We start from the raw sequence: 15010 nt of genomic DNA on the forward strand, positions 1-15010 counted from the left end.
ATATGTAGTCTACAACTGTGTTAACGCTTCAGAAGAACGACCTCTGGCGAATACAGGGGGAGATATTCTCAGGCTGGCTGTGTAACGTGCTCCCATCATTGATTAGCAGGAATCACACAGGCTGCCTTTAGAAAACTTCCTTGATTACCAGTGAAGATTACCACAGGAGCTGGTATTTAAACAGTTGCACACCCACAACTCTCACACTGTCCCCCTAATAATCTTCCCAAGGCTTACAAGAGTGACATTTTGTAATGTGGTAAAATTGCAAACAGCAAAGCCCTTACTTAAATTCAAATATATAAAAGCAAAATTACATGATGTCAAAACCAACTCGATGCATTTAATTGCTAAATTCTGTGTTGTTAACAATGCATACATTGTTTTGCCTCTTTTCCCCAATGCATTTCCACAAACAATTGCTCAAAACACCCAAAGCATAAGAGCTGAGAATAAGATGGATCCCTGGAGAAGCGATTAACACCTCCACAGAAATAAAAATACGAAAGTAATCCTCTAAACCAGATGCCTGACTCAGGCAAATGCACGCATTAAAACTGCTGGGAATAGCTGCTAAATTTTTAACGTTTCACTCCGTTCTTGCTAAATCTATTCAACAAAGAAAGATTTTGGATGAGATTTGAAAAAGTATCCCAGTGAGTTAGGAAAACCTACATGGAAAAGCCCTTTTGATAATCCCAACCTTGGCCTTTAGAAAAACAATCAAAACAGAAAACGGAATGCTGTTCTGAGACGTGGCTACATGAGAGAAGGAGTAAATAGAGATTTTTTTCCTCCATCCCATTTCAGGGCTGCTCTGGGCAATAAAACATGCTGACTAACCCCCTCTCGAAGAGCTACGGAATATACTGCCACAGATCTCCAAAGTACTATGTGCTAAGGATGTATTCCAGAAACCCCTATGGAACGGATTGCAAGGGTGACCTTGCAAGACAATCTGGTTATGTCTGTAGTGATAAGTTAAACAATGTTCAGGACGCGTTCCCTAGCACTAAGGCCATCTGGCACAGCATGGACACACTCGTGCAATTAAACTCTACCAAGGCCAGCCACATCCACTTTACTTATTGAGAACTGTTCCTGGCCTGCACAAATTCCCAAACTGTGTCCAGGAGGTGCTTTGAAGATGCCAGTTGATCAGAGCCAGAAGGGAGCGAGGGATGATTCTAAAACCTGAGCAGAACAAGCAAATGAGTTCCCGTGCCTCTAATGTATAAGACATACGGATACAGCCTCTGTAACCATCTTCCACAGGGTCAGGGCCAAGGTAAAACTCTGACGTTAACTGAGTCCTTCAGCACAATGTATGAAAGTTAAAGTGCAAGAGAAAGCTCATCAACCAGAGGGAGGGAACATGTTATGCACTGAGGATTTTAAAAGCATTAATACTCCTGAGAAATTTCAAAGGTATGTTTTCAGCTGCAATTTAGGGGAACAGTTAGGCTATGCTGCATGTTTTTACAAAACTTAAACCTAATCTGTTCCAGGATGGTGAAGATATCCTTACTGCCAGTATTACCATGTGAACAACCCCTGATATAAAAGAGAGTGTTGAGTCAAAGGCACAGAAAAGATTTGGGAGCATGGTTTTATATGGACCCTGGTTACCCTGCCCAGCTCCTACCTATTACAAATGACAGTCTTTGAAAATAAAATATGAAGCAGGTGCAGCAAAGAAAGCTGATTTACCAGAAACATGAAAAAGACTTGGGGGTGGGTGGGGGGGAGAGGGGATTCCACTTTAGTTAAAAGACAGGCATTTTGTTTCTTAATTATTTTTAACATTCCAGGTTTATTCAAAAGACATTACTCTGCAGGCATGTATCTTACAGGTCTTAAGAATGACAAAACACGAGGAATAATGTGATAACCCTAGCAAATGAAGACATGGCTAAAATCATCCCAGAGTGATTTTTTTCTTTTAATAAAATTTTGGACATTTCAATCCAATTTTTTAATACTAGACAAAGCCAATCATACCTAGAGCATTTGGAAGAGTCCATTAAAGGAACAAAACTTGACAAGATGCAAACAGCAGACTACACTTGATTTCCGCGGCAGATGGCAAAAGTTGCTTGAGAAGTATCTGTACATTTTAAAAATGATACATCAGTGAAGAAAGGAATTTTGCGCTTTAATATTTTGCTTGGAAAGTCTCTTTGTCCAACATGAAGTCAGCAAATCTCTGCTGGAGCTCCTTTTCTCTCTCTTGTTGTCGCTGCACATCTTCCTTCAGACACTGAAAGGGAAACATAATTAAACAACTGGTCAGTTCTTCCAATAGTCACACCCCTGCAGACTGTTAGCAAAGGTCAGGCTGAGATAGGAGAGCGATGAAATTAGTTTAAAAACAAAGCGACTGACAAAGAATCACGGTCATCTTACTTCAGCACCCTGTTTTTGACAGCAGCTAATATCAAATGCTTCAAAGAAGAGATTTCAAATTAGAAACATTCCCATAAGCAGTGTCTTTGCATTTAACAGGTATCTATGGATTCTTCTTCCATGAGTTTGTTCAAAACATATTTTTAAGTAAACTTCCTTATTAACCCAGTGTCCTGAGACCAGGCCTTCCACAGCTTAACTGTGCACTGTCTGAAGGTACACATACTTCTGGTTATTGTCAAACTGTCAGCTGCTAGTTTATTTGATAATCCTTCGCTTTTGTATCAGAAGAGACAGTAAACACTTTTATCTGTACTCCTTCCTCATGCCACTAAAGATTTTATAGAAATAACCTGTTCCTCTTCCAGGTTGAAGAATCCTCATGTATTTTTTTGTCTGTTTGTTTTTCTTGGAAGCCATTCCATAGCCAAGATCAGCTCTGCAATACATGTAGCTTTTTGTTTGTACAGTTTTTATGACATCCTTTTAAGATTTGGATGGAGAGGAAGGGGGAACCATAACCACACTCAGGAGTCAGAGGTGAATGTAGATACAACAAAAATAATTATTACTATGCCATTTCCCTCCTGTAACTCCTAAATTTATTTTTTGTGAACTGTTACTGAGATGATGTTTTCACAGACTTGTCTTTTTTAAGACCACAATGGTATTCCCGAGTGGTAAAAGTCAATACAGGCAAAGTTCTGATGTTTTTTCCTCCATCTGCATTGTTTCACATTCATCTATGATGATATTCATCTGCCACTTTATTACACAGTGATTAATAAGCATTAACTCTTCAGCTGAATTATGAAAAAGACTTCTTGTATAACCCATGAAGCAACATCTCCGATGAGCACAGTTCGGCTCAGGAGACTGTTTGCTTTAAAACAGCTGGGGCAGCCTTCAACCATAGGAGAATGGAGAGAATGTGAGATGGCAATTTTTTGAAGCTACACTTGCTATAGATCATGCTGAGCCACTGCAACAAGTTAACAAGCAAGTACAACGCATTCGAAAAGAAGCACGCTGCAGTTCTACTTGTACATCCCTAGCTCTGCTAACACAACACTTAGGAAAATTTCCAAAAATTAAACCTATTATATAGATCATAAGATAACTGTAAATAGCCAAAAAGTGGTTTAATGATGTAACAAACTCCAGGTTCAACAGCAGATTCACTTACAGAGGTGGGAGGATAAAGCACTCACCAAAATCAGGGTAGTATTTAGCAAATGTAATGATACCTGTATTAGGCATCAAAATCTGGTCATTTTACTGGAAAAGTAGAAACGATATTTTTAAACATGAGGATGCAGCCTGGTTAATCCATCTGTAATACCTCTGATATTGCAAGAAACACACTGCATGTATTTTAGATGAAAAAATATGGTAAGAACGCAAGAACACGGCAGTTTTTAAAAATAAAAACCTCTTTTTAGAGAGGTAAATACATCCAGGTATTGAAAATTGCCTTTATAGTACTGCTGATGATATTTAGCTGACGTGGTATAATAGTCAATAATCTACAGTTTAGTGCTAGCTGTTTAAAACATGCTTGGGAAATGCAACTGCGTGAGATACACACAGGATGTCCATCTTTCCTCTCCTTAATGACTTCCATACAGAGTTTGCTTTATTATAAAAATCAAAACAGATTCTAATTGTTGACCCTGTGCACACATAAAGCTGGATATCTGAAAAAAGAAATAAAATCAATATGGGTTCTTCCCAATTCATACATCGTCCTCTAATTGAGATTTCAAAATAAAACCTTAACTGAAATAAAACACGCACAAAAGTGAGAAGATGATACTGGGGCTTTTCTGTAGCTCTCCTGACCAAGCTGCAGCCAATTCAAAGGCTGCTTATCCTCATTCTCCAATTCAGTATATAAACCGTCCCCCTCCTCCCCCAATAACCTTAAAATATTAGAAATCCTGCCAGATCAAGATCACTTGCTGAGTTTGGGGACTTTGCCACAGTAGATGGAGTGGATCACTTAAGCCAAGACTAGAATAGCCTCAAGTTTGCTCACCTCTTTCACAAGGGTTAGTTATGGGACATCTTCATTGTTCTTTAAATATTTTTGTATAAATTTGAAAGCCACATCTTCAGGCTTACGACTCAAGTAAAGTGTCATTTACTAAAAACAGCTATGTTGCTAGTAGCTATCAAGCTATTTAATACATTTTACTGTTAATGTTTGCAAATAATTACTTCCTGGTTTGTAAACACATCTATCAGCATTTCTAAACAATCCTGACAGAATCAGTATTAAGAACTGACAAATTTTATCTTAAAAAAAAAAACAAAAAACCCACACACGTTACAGCAAGTTATAGCAAAAAGTTATAGCAAGTCCTTGAGAAAATTTGAGACTATAGAACCCTCTTTTCTGGAAAAAAAAGGGAGTGGCGGAAAGAGGTAAAGAAAACCTTGGAAAGCAAGCCTGAGTCTGGGAACTGTCAGAGGACTGGCTGAGGTTTGTGCAAGTGAGGGTTGGCTTGTTAGCTGAATAAAACAGAGAACAAGTCGCCTGGAAATATTTAAACTAAGTATGGTGGCTCCGAGGCATGTTTTTCAGGCATCTCAGTGTACCTGTTTCTGCCACTTCTATATCAAGGCTGCTCAAGAGAAAGCAGGATGGATCTTCCTCCTCATAGCCATGATGACCAGATCGAGACTGGCAACGCAGGCTGTTATTTGGGAGCAATGTCCAAACCACAAGTGCACAGCACAGTGTAGTTAGCCAGCAAGAGGACTGCAGGAAAAGGGCCTGATCTCTGAGGATAGCTCAGAACTAAAATTACAGAACTGCTCAGGTTTTGAAAGTGGGAGCCACATTTAAAGCTAGTCCTGAAATGAGGTTATCATACTGATTTATGAAAGCGCAACTATCTACAACTCTGACAGCTGCAAATAGCTTAAGGGAAGAATATGATCAACATGTGACAAGAAAGGAGATCCTCTGCTAGTGCAAACTGGCATTCACCACCGACTTTCACAGAAGTAGGAGGCTTTACACAAGTTTCAGATCTACAGTAAGATGTTCTAATAGTAATTAAAACATAAACCAAACCAAATTTAAGATAGACATGGAACAGTAGAAGACCTATGTTGTAGAATATTAATAAAATAAACCACGAGGGAAAAAAAAAACAAACAAAAACAAAGGAAAAGAAGCCACTAGCAGATCAGTCCCAGCTTGTAATGCCACAGCAATGTATGTCACAGCATCCTTGATATTGAAGGGGAAGGCAGAAGAGTCTTGTAATTGCCAAAAGTATAATTTAAAAAGATCATTAAAAAACTTAATAAAAACCTCTGGCTGTGAACTTCAGAGCCCATTCACTGTAAAAAAGGTATGTATTTGACCAAATGGGTTACACTTAGGAATCTCACCTCCAGCCTCCGTGGGATAGCAGCATCTTCATGTTTCTTCAGTTCCTCAAATGTACGTAGCTCCAGATGAGCTTGTTCAATTTGGTCCCACAAATCATTCAACTGCTTGATGAGGCCCATTGCCCGAGACTGATAACCACCAAGCAAAATCTTCAGCTTCTTCTCCATCTTGGCAGCCCTTTTTGCTTCAGTTGTCATGTGACCTCTATTTATCTGTCAGGACAAAATCAGGAATTGTTTTATTTGTCCAGAATTCAAAGGAAAAAAAAAAAAAGTAGTAAAGATATTTATTTATGCAGAACTGTATAGAGCTAATGGAAGAAACAGTTCCCTGATTTCTATTGACAAATCACACACTGCACATTTTACAACAACCTAAGAAGGATTTCTGGATCGAGACCTTTCCATTAGAAGTAGGTTAGTCCAGGAGTGACATCCACTAGCCAGAACAGGGGTGATTACATGGTGTATGAACAGACAGGCTTTATAGACAGGAATCACTGCAGTTGCTGAGCTAAGTAGGCAGCCAAGATATAATAGTTTGACATGCAACTTTCCACTTATATAGGAGATGTTTTGCACCTTGGTAAAGGAAAACTAAATAGAGATCAATGTCCTCCTTTTTATATATTATATTCTTTACCTGGAAAACCAGCCACATCTTTCGATCCTTCTGCCTACTCTAACAGAATTTATCTAGACTGTATTCTGTAATGTAAAAAGGCAAGCAGGAACCTTAATGCAGTTCTGAATCTGTACTTTTCTGGTCGAGAATCATAACAGAAACATTAAGAACAGTCTGACCGGACAATTAACGGCAACGTCAAGTATGGAAGCACCACAAGGAACATCAGAAGGACTATCAGAATGGCAACTAGGTCCTATCACCTGTCTACATGCACCCTCTCGGGACACCCAGCTCAAGAGACAAAGGGCAAAGTAAATCCTGATAACTCACAGAGGATGGAGACACCAATAACCATCAGCTACTAAAAGGTAAGAAAGACACATCTAAAATAAAAAGCATATGGTCACCAACCTCAGAAGAACCCAGGAAACATGAGGCCTCAACAGCTGGTATCCCTTCGTTCCCTGTATCATCACAAGGAATCCTGGACAGACCACTTGGATGCAAGTGGCTTGGTACCTGAATGCTGGACACATGTCCTGGTGATTGCGAACATGCAGGTATGAGATTGCAAGTGGATGAAACTGGTTTTGTTTTAAAATAAAGTAACTTCGCCTACCTAACACCCATTCAGCCTTACTACATTGCTGCTATAATGTTCCAACATTAATCCCTCTTATGCTGTAGTAAAAAAATGGAAATCATCAGTGGCCTCAAGAGTAACATTGCTTTCACACAGGGCTTTTCCCCTTATGGATCTCAAAGTGAGAATATAAGATTATCTTCAAATGGCAGCCAGATATTGAGTTAGAAAGATGAATTAACTGTCTAGGGTCATTGGAAAAAGTCAAAAGCAAAAAGCCACACTTTACAATCTGATACGGTACATGGCAGATATGACAAAGTGATGAGATTAAAATGTGATATCAAAACCACAAAGCAATTAGTGTGTTAGAAGTCAAGCTCTCTCTCCTGTATCATTCTGGTAAGCGCTACCCATCGCACTCTGGATTTACATGTCTTGGTTCCCCAAGGGAGTCCAAGTCAGTCCTCTAAAGCCATAACTCAGAGTTAGAATTTGAAATGGACGTGTAAACTACAAAATTCTGCCAACCTGGGACACAACAAAATAAAAAAACAATCATAGTCACAGTAACATGTTGTAAATGTTTGATATAACATTTATACGCGTGAAAAGTACCAAAATCCTTTGTATATTTTTGTACATTTATTCAGTGGGGCAAAATTAAATGGACAGTCAAGGCACTGAAATAGCTGTCAGCAGTTTTAAAGCCTGATGGACAGCACCAAGGTAATCCTTAACACTGAATCACAAACCAACAAATGACACAGGAACATACCACTGAACAAAGCTGCGGTGAGGTGTAGCATCTCTAAATATGGACGTATGGATTCCTGGTTGATTTAGGCTCTTTCTTAAAAAAATTTTTTTTTTTCCTTCCAGAAAGCATTGTGTGAAAGATGTTGAGCTCAACAAAGTAGGAATCGGGCTTATCAGATTTTGCGCTTTGCCACAGTAGAAGGTGTATTAGAGCAGGAGATGCAGAAAAATGTTCAAGTCTCCCAACTATTAAAACACAAGTTTAACTTAGAACCACAGTAGCTACATCACCAATCATTGCCTTGTTTCACTAAAAATCAAAGTTTTGCTCGCTAACATTCCTACATACACAAAAATTACAGCCATCAACCAAAGAGAAACTTTTCATTGCTTTGAGACCTGTGATTACCTAATGTATCATCCACTTTTACCCATGAAACTAAACTCCCTAGGGAAAGAACTACTTTATAATCTGTCCTGTACAGTGATAAGTTCAGTGAGCCAGATAACCCCAACCACTAGGACTTGTCATAGTCTTTACAGCTTTATGAACCAAGCTATGGCAAAGTGCATTTCATCAACCTTTGAATATTCCAACTTTATTAATATACTTCATTACATCGCTACATGTTTTTTTGAAAATGCCCTACTCCTTAACAACTTATTCCCTTGTTTAAAACAGTTTCAGTATGCAGAGCAGAGATAAACAAAGCGACTGGAAAAGGAGAAAACTGTTAATGGAGGAGGGAAAGAGAAATCTGACCTTCTGAGCTGTCTAGTTTGCTCCTGAGGAGACAGATGCAGACTGCTACACTTTTCAGATACTGTTTGCAATGCAGTTTTAAGTTATGCCCAAGGTGCTTTAAGCATACAGAAAGGCGCCTCTTTTTCAATATTTATATAAATCTAGAGAAAATTAAATAAATAGATTAGGGATTTGTGAGGATACTCTCTGATGGAAAAGTATGAAAGCTTTAAATGTCTTCACTGGTAAATAATATGCTACTACTGCAACAACAAATACAGCTGTGTGGTAAATGAACTATTTTCCAATTACTATTCCTTGAATGAAAAACGTGCGTTGAGAACCACTGACATTTACAGACCATAGAATAAATGGATGTACAGACAAACAGAATTTTATTTCAGCAGAGGTCTAATGTAACAAAGAAAGGCTGTCCTGCGTTGTTTCACTGTATTACAGACTACATAGGGTATGTTTGGTGCCAAATGAATCTCCAAGCAAAATGACATTGTTCTAGGACACAATGGTCTCTAAAATAGACCATTTAGAAAAGTCCTGCTACTCTGTCTTTCTGAGTGCAAATCTGTCAATAACTTAATTTTCTACTCAAATGTTAAACACCAAGTACTTGAGGACATGCAAAACAGTTATAAATCTCCATCATGCAGAAAGGAGGCTGGGGCAGGGCACTGGGGTCAGAAGCCCTGAAGGGTCAGTACGCTTCAAATACCACCAGTAGTGGCAGTACTCGGTTGGTCCCACACTTTTTACATACCTCAGTTGGGATTCACCTTGCTTGGCTTTAGACATCAATATCTGAGCTTGTCACCCCAGATCCTTCCATAAACAGGAGAGAAACCGGCAGCTCTAGGACATGGCTCATCTAACCCAGGGAAGGTAACTGCCCTAGAACGAGACTAAGCCTGACACAGAGGTGCTTATTCCTCTCCACCGTCTGCGAGGGGAGCACAGGCTGCTGGCTCAGAAGTGGCTGCCTAAGGTCAGGCAGATGAATCCCACCCTAAGGGTCTACTGGTCTAGTGAGCAAGATACATTGAAGCATTTTTGTTCTCCAAGAAAGATGAAGCCAGTCCAAATCCAAGGTTTATTATTAAGTGCTCAAATTTTCAGATAATGAGAACTGGACTTAGTATTTCTGCATTTTTCTGGATATTCTTATTTTTAATTATTAGAGAGCCTTAGTTTGCATACTGCTATTCAGACTTTGCTTTTCTACTCAGCTCCTTGTCCATTTGGATTACTATAGGCCTCAACTGCTGTCCAACAAAAAAAAAAAAAAAAAGTCTTCCAAGCACGGTATCTGAAACCAGAAATAAGGGCCCTTTCTTCCTTCCCAGCTTGTAGAGAGAAATGTGAACACTCACCACCTTTCCTCCTCCCTCCCATCTACAGGGTTTTAGGACCTACTATGGAAAGGTCAAAAGCAGGTCTCAACTTTTTTAACAAATACTATTTAATAAAAATTGCTGACTGCTGCATTAATGCCAACAACTGCATATAATTTTAGTTCAAGCTTCGTAAAATTTTAAGGCTCAGATACCAAGTTAAAAATTCCAAGCAGTTATGAAGAGGTGTGTTTAAACAGTAGTCGACATTATTTGCTTAAAGCTAAGAAATGCATTTCAGTAAAATCTGACAACCATTTCCCCCATGAATCTAGCAGAAATTGTAAAGACATCTGAAAGATTTCTCTACTTAGTTGTTTATTTTGTACTGCTTCTTGGCCAACTTTGGTTCCACTGACTTTTGTACTGGCTACAGCAAAACGGAACAGCATGTACGGGCAAGGGGTAGAATGATACATGATTTTAGGGCAAGTGTAAGAGCCTCATCTCATCCCAAGCCTCTTTTATATAAGAGCCTTCCCTCATGCCTAGTAAGGCCTGAACTAGGGAATTGTGTCCAGTTTTTGGTACTGCATGAGACACCAAATGAAGAATCCAAAACAGAACAACAAAGGTAATTAGAGGTTTATAAAACATGACTTAAAAAAGAGGATTAAAAAAAAAGGAGGGTCTTTTTAATCCAACAAAATTGAGAAAATGAGTGAAAATACAACAACAACATATTTTAAATATTCAAAAGATCACTGTGAACAAAGAATTCTTATGTCCACTCAAAAAGGAGGAGAGACTTAAATTTAGCAAGGAAATTTTAGATAGAAGGTCAGTTGTAACAACAAGAAAGAATTGGGAAAGACTGCCTATGGGAATTATGGAATCTCCTCTTAAGATTAAACTAATCTCCCTTTAAGATTAAACAAACATCCACTGGGAAGGTTTTAGGTAGAACTGACCATGAAGCAGGGCTCTAGATAACCTTTCAAGCTCATTTAGCACTACATTTGCACAGTTCCTTGTATCACTACATCTATTGAGGACACTCCTCCTCAGTTCAGAGGAGTGTTTTTTCATACACAGTGTTTTGTTTTGTTTTCTCTCCATTACACCAGCAGATATTCTTGTTTTCTTCTTGATCTTTAGGATCATGCCGGATGGGTAAAAAACCGTGACAGAAGTGTTGTACCAGAGCCATAGTCAAAAGTAAATCAACTTGTTTCATGACCTTGGAGAATCCACATATCATCATAAAGCTGTTTAGCTTGTGCAGAGAAATCCCCTGTCAGCTCCAGTTATGCTGCTGCATAGGTTACTCTTGGAATCTATATAGGAACACTCAAAATGTTACTATAACTTCCCTCCTCAACTCAGACCCACAAGCAGCCCTCCCATACTCAATTCTGTTGGCATGAGCTGGATTAACTTAAAGTAGCAGGGTTTGTGAACTTGCCACATTTGGACTCAGGCAACCAGAATAGCTGGAATGAGGTAATTCACACCAAGAGCACAGCTTTCCGCTCAACACCAGGTTACAGTGAACAGGTTCACCAGCATTTCAAACCATCCCAGGGATAACGATGACTGTAACGCCAGGGCATCCTCTGCATGTTTAGGGGATTTGCCTGAACAAGTGCGGTGATGCACTCTACCACAACATGTGTGCCTACCTCTAGGTTAGCTAATGAGAACAGTCATCTCAGCTGGAGGCTCTTGGAGCTACTGTCAAACAAACAATTGCATTTCTGATGTAGAATAATATGGGCTCAAATCAAATCAAATGTAGAATATAAATGGGCTCAAATCTATCAAACTGACTTCATCATTAGCATTAGCTCAGCTAACCAACAGTATCTACTCCAGGGCTTAACACAATTTCAGCATTTTTCTGTGACACTGAAGATGGTGCTTACTTAATGTAACGAGGATAAAGGATCATTAAGAGAAGGTACTGATCAGTATCAGAGCAGTTAAAAAGGTACAGAGTGTGTAATTTTGAGATGGCAAAGTATGATCTAATTCTAACTTACTCAGACCACATTGAGTTTTTCATTAAAAAATTCAGTCACAAGTGTCCCCTGATTTAAGGTAGTGCTGTATACAACTGCAACTTCAGACTTGAAATTAGTCCAAATGTTCATAGACTGCACAGGAATATAAAGCTGCCTTCTCCTGGTTAAATAGGGAGGCCTCAGGATAAACTACTATTTTGTACTTTATTATGTAGATCATATATCACTATGATTTACTGATATCTGTAGAAGGCTACTCTCTCTACCCATAGTCAAAACTAATAAACCAACAGTAATTTCAATGTGAAATACATTTCAAGAATTATGACAACTCGCCTTCAAATATCATAATATGATTTGGTAGGACTGTTTTTTGAGTAAAGATAGTGCAAAGCACATAGAATATCAAGAGCTAGTGGTCCCATAGAAGTTCACAGCTTCCAACTATCTAGATGTATAATAATACAGAAAACGACTGGATAAGTTAGCAATCACTGTTGATCTAAAGTGATGTAGATTAGAGCCTCTTTTGAGTACCTTTATTTGGGAATTGCTTCTCAGACTAGCAGTATTATCAGTGATACCCATGTATCACAATCACAGCAGGGACACAGCTAGAAGAGCACAGATTAAAGACAAGAACAAGTAACGTATTTTTACTCAGCTTTTCTGAAATCTGTCCATCTCTCCCTGGTAAAAAAAAAAAAAAAAAAAAAATACAATAGGATAACAGACAGGAACAACCACCTCAAGCTAGCAGCTTTGATTAACTGTAAGCAAATGGATTACTACTGTGCCTGATAAGACAATATGGCAACAAGTGCAGCAGAACTACCTTCAAAAATTATCACTGGAAATCCAGAGTTCTCAGACTGGTCTCTTCCAGAGAAGAAGTTAACAATCTTGTGGAAGCTCGTGCAACAAACAAGTTAGCAGATAGCTTGGTTCCCTCTTAATACATGACAGAAGCCACTTGATGTAATCGAGTTAACAGCTTGCAGCAGTCACTACTACTCCATTCCTGCAGCTATCGTTAGGCAAGCATCAATGAAGCAAGTTACTTCAGCAGCAGCAATTCACACTGGCACAACATTCACAAATGATGAGACTGCTTTGCATTAGGATAGCCTCTGGAGAGCTAACAGGTCTGCTGGTGAGGTGGCTTCCAGCCACTGATCGTATTAATTTATATATTTCTCTGTCAAAAAAAAATTTTTCAACAGTGATGCTGAACTTTATTCCTAAACACATGGGTTCCCCTTATGAATTACATTTCCAAAGGTATAACCTGATTTCACCACAGCAACACATAAGAAACTAGTGGTTTTAGAGATTGGGGGCGAGGGTGGAATTTCCACCACTTTACAAGCAACTGGCCAAATGGTATCTGCTACCCAATTTAATCTCATTTTTAAAAAACGTTTTTTCAAGTGTCCATTTCCTGATCCATTTAGATGTGTTGGCACATCCTGGACTGGGGACACGGAATGAGTTCTATTACACTCACAGCATCAAGTCCATCAACTGGATAAAGGCTCGTTTCTATACAGAAGAGTTATCCAACCCTACAGACATCATGACCTAGGAAGAACAAAGCAAGCACAACATACCAGGCTAATCTGAAGACCAATTTCTGATACACAGGCAAGGTTGCAGAAGCAGGAATATGAAGAACTGTCTTATTAGCATTCATCTGTTTCCTTCCAAAGGTCCCAAAATAAGTCTTACCAGTCAGGGACTTGGTACAAAACCCAACTACTTGCATTTCCCTTTGAAAATAACAGTTTAACAGCAGAATAGTTCTGTTTCCCAAAGCTGTTCAACAGGCAGCGTGGGAAATGTCATTGCTGTAAGAGTTGAAGTCCTAGAGGACTACTAAGATTTGAATACAATTGGATCTCTTCCCTCCTTCCCAAGCAGACTTCAAACCCCAGAACATGCTCATGGTGATGAAGAGAGGCTGGGGGGGCTTCTGACTGCAAATGTAAATTGTGGGGGAAAAAACAAAAAGTCTCAAATTTAAATTAATTCATCACAAGCACAGTGGACAATGGTTTTTATTCCAGACTTGCCACATGCAAAGATGCAAAGCTCCAGCTCCACTCAACAAGCTGTGATTGGAAAAGACCACTGCTCTCCAGGTATTACAAGCATACTTAAAATTTGGCAGTTTTAGATACTGATTTCCAATCACAGCCCTACAAGGGCTTCACAAACAAAACCGCAGTGCCCTATAAGGCAGGCATTACTCCTGTTCTAGGGACGGAGAGGCATTAAGACCTAGCTCTGTTTCACTTATCTGATGCACTCTAGGTGCCTCTGTAATCAAAAAGAGAAAAACAGGTGCCTCAAGAGGGAAATTCAATGCTTAAGTGGGCCAAGTTGCTCTCAGGAGGTACCTTGTCTCTCTACCAACAATGAAGGGAGCCTAAGGCAATTACAGTCCTATCCCATTTGCTTTAGTTAGGAAGCTAAAACGAGGTGCATTGAATCTGAACTCCTGGGACTTGCTCAAAACTAGGCACTGAATATTCAGTTGCGCTAGAAAGAAAACTGAAGATTTCAGACTAAATCAGTTTATCTTTCCTTAAAAGATATATATTTTTTATTGTAGACATTGATACTTGGCAACAGATTAACTTTTATTTACTGCTTTCCTCATCAGCAAGGTTAGGGGTAGTAACTTCATTACGGGTCCCACAAATATTCCAAAATTTTGCGAACAAAACTGTGACTTCGTGTTATGGCTAAGCTGAACTAACAGCCAGCTGCTGTGGAAAGGGACCTGCTTCTTAATCTAATTATTTTTCTACCAGTTCAATGAACTGGACCAGATTACTGCAGAGTTACAAAAGCACTGGTGCAAGGGCAGATGTAACTCTCTCCAGCTCCCTCCTGCCGTTATGTAGCACTGTTCCTTTCTGGCAGCAGCTAAAGTGTTTTCACACACAGGTAAAGATGATTCCTGAAGGATCTGCCATTTATTTATGTTGTGCAAGAAAAGTATGTTCTCTCCAAAACTATTTTGTTAAATAGACTTGGAAAGTGATGATCAATTGTACATTAAGCAGAGATCAGACACAACAATAGCTGTCTTGCATAAATATTTCTCTA

The 15010-nt window shown here is 39.1% G+C and overlaps 1 protein-coding gene across 1 annotated transcript in view; it reads right to left on the reverse strand.

Moving 5' to 3' along the window:
* Nucleotides 1–1793: 1793 nt before the first annotated feature.
* Nucleotides 1794–15010, reverse strand: part of CDC5L (cell division cycle 5 like) — a 37634-nt gene continuing 24417 nt past the window's right edge. The window contains exons 15-16 of the mRNA XM_067294408.1: nucleotides 5812–6024; nucleotides 1794–2260 (exon numbers count right to left, since the gene is read on the reverse strand). Of these exons, the coding sequence (XP_067150509.1) occupies nucleotides 2156–2260; nucleotides 5812–6024 (318 nt within the window). The 3' untranslated portion in view covers nucleotides 1794–2155. The remainder of the gene's footprint in view (nucleotides 2261–5811; nucleotides 6025–15010) is intronic.

Source organism: Apteryx mantelli, chromosome 3 (genome assembly GCF_036417845.1).
Source record: "Apteryx mantelli isolate bAptMan1 chromosome 3, bAptMan1.hap1, whole genome shotgun sequence".
Classification (NCBI taxonomy): domain Eukaryota; kingdom Metazoa; phylum Chordata; class Aves; order Apterygiformes; family Apterygidae; genus Apteryx; species Apteryx mantelli.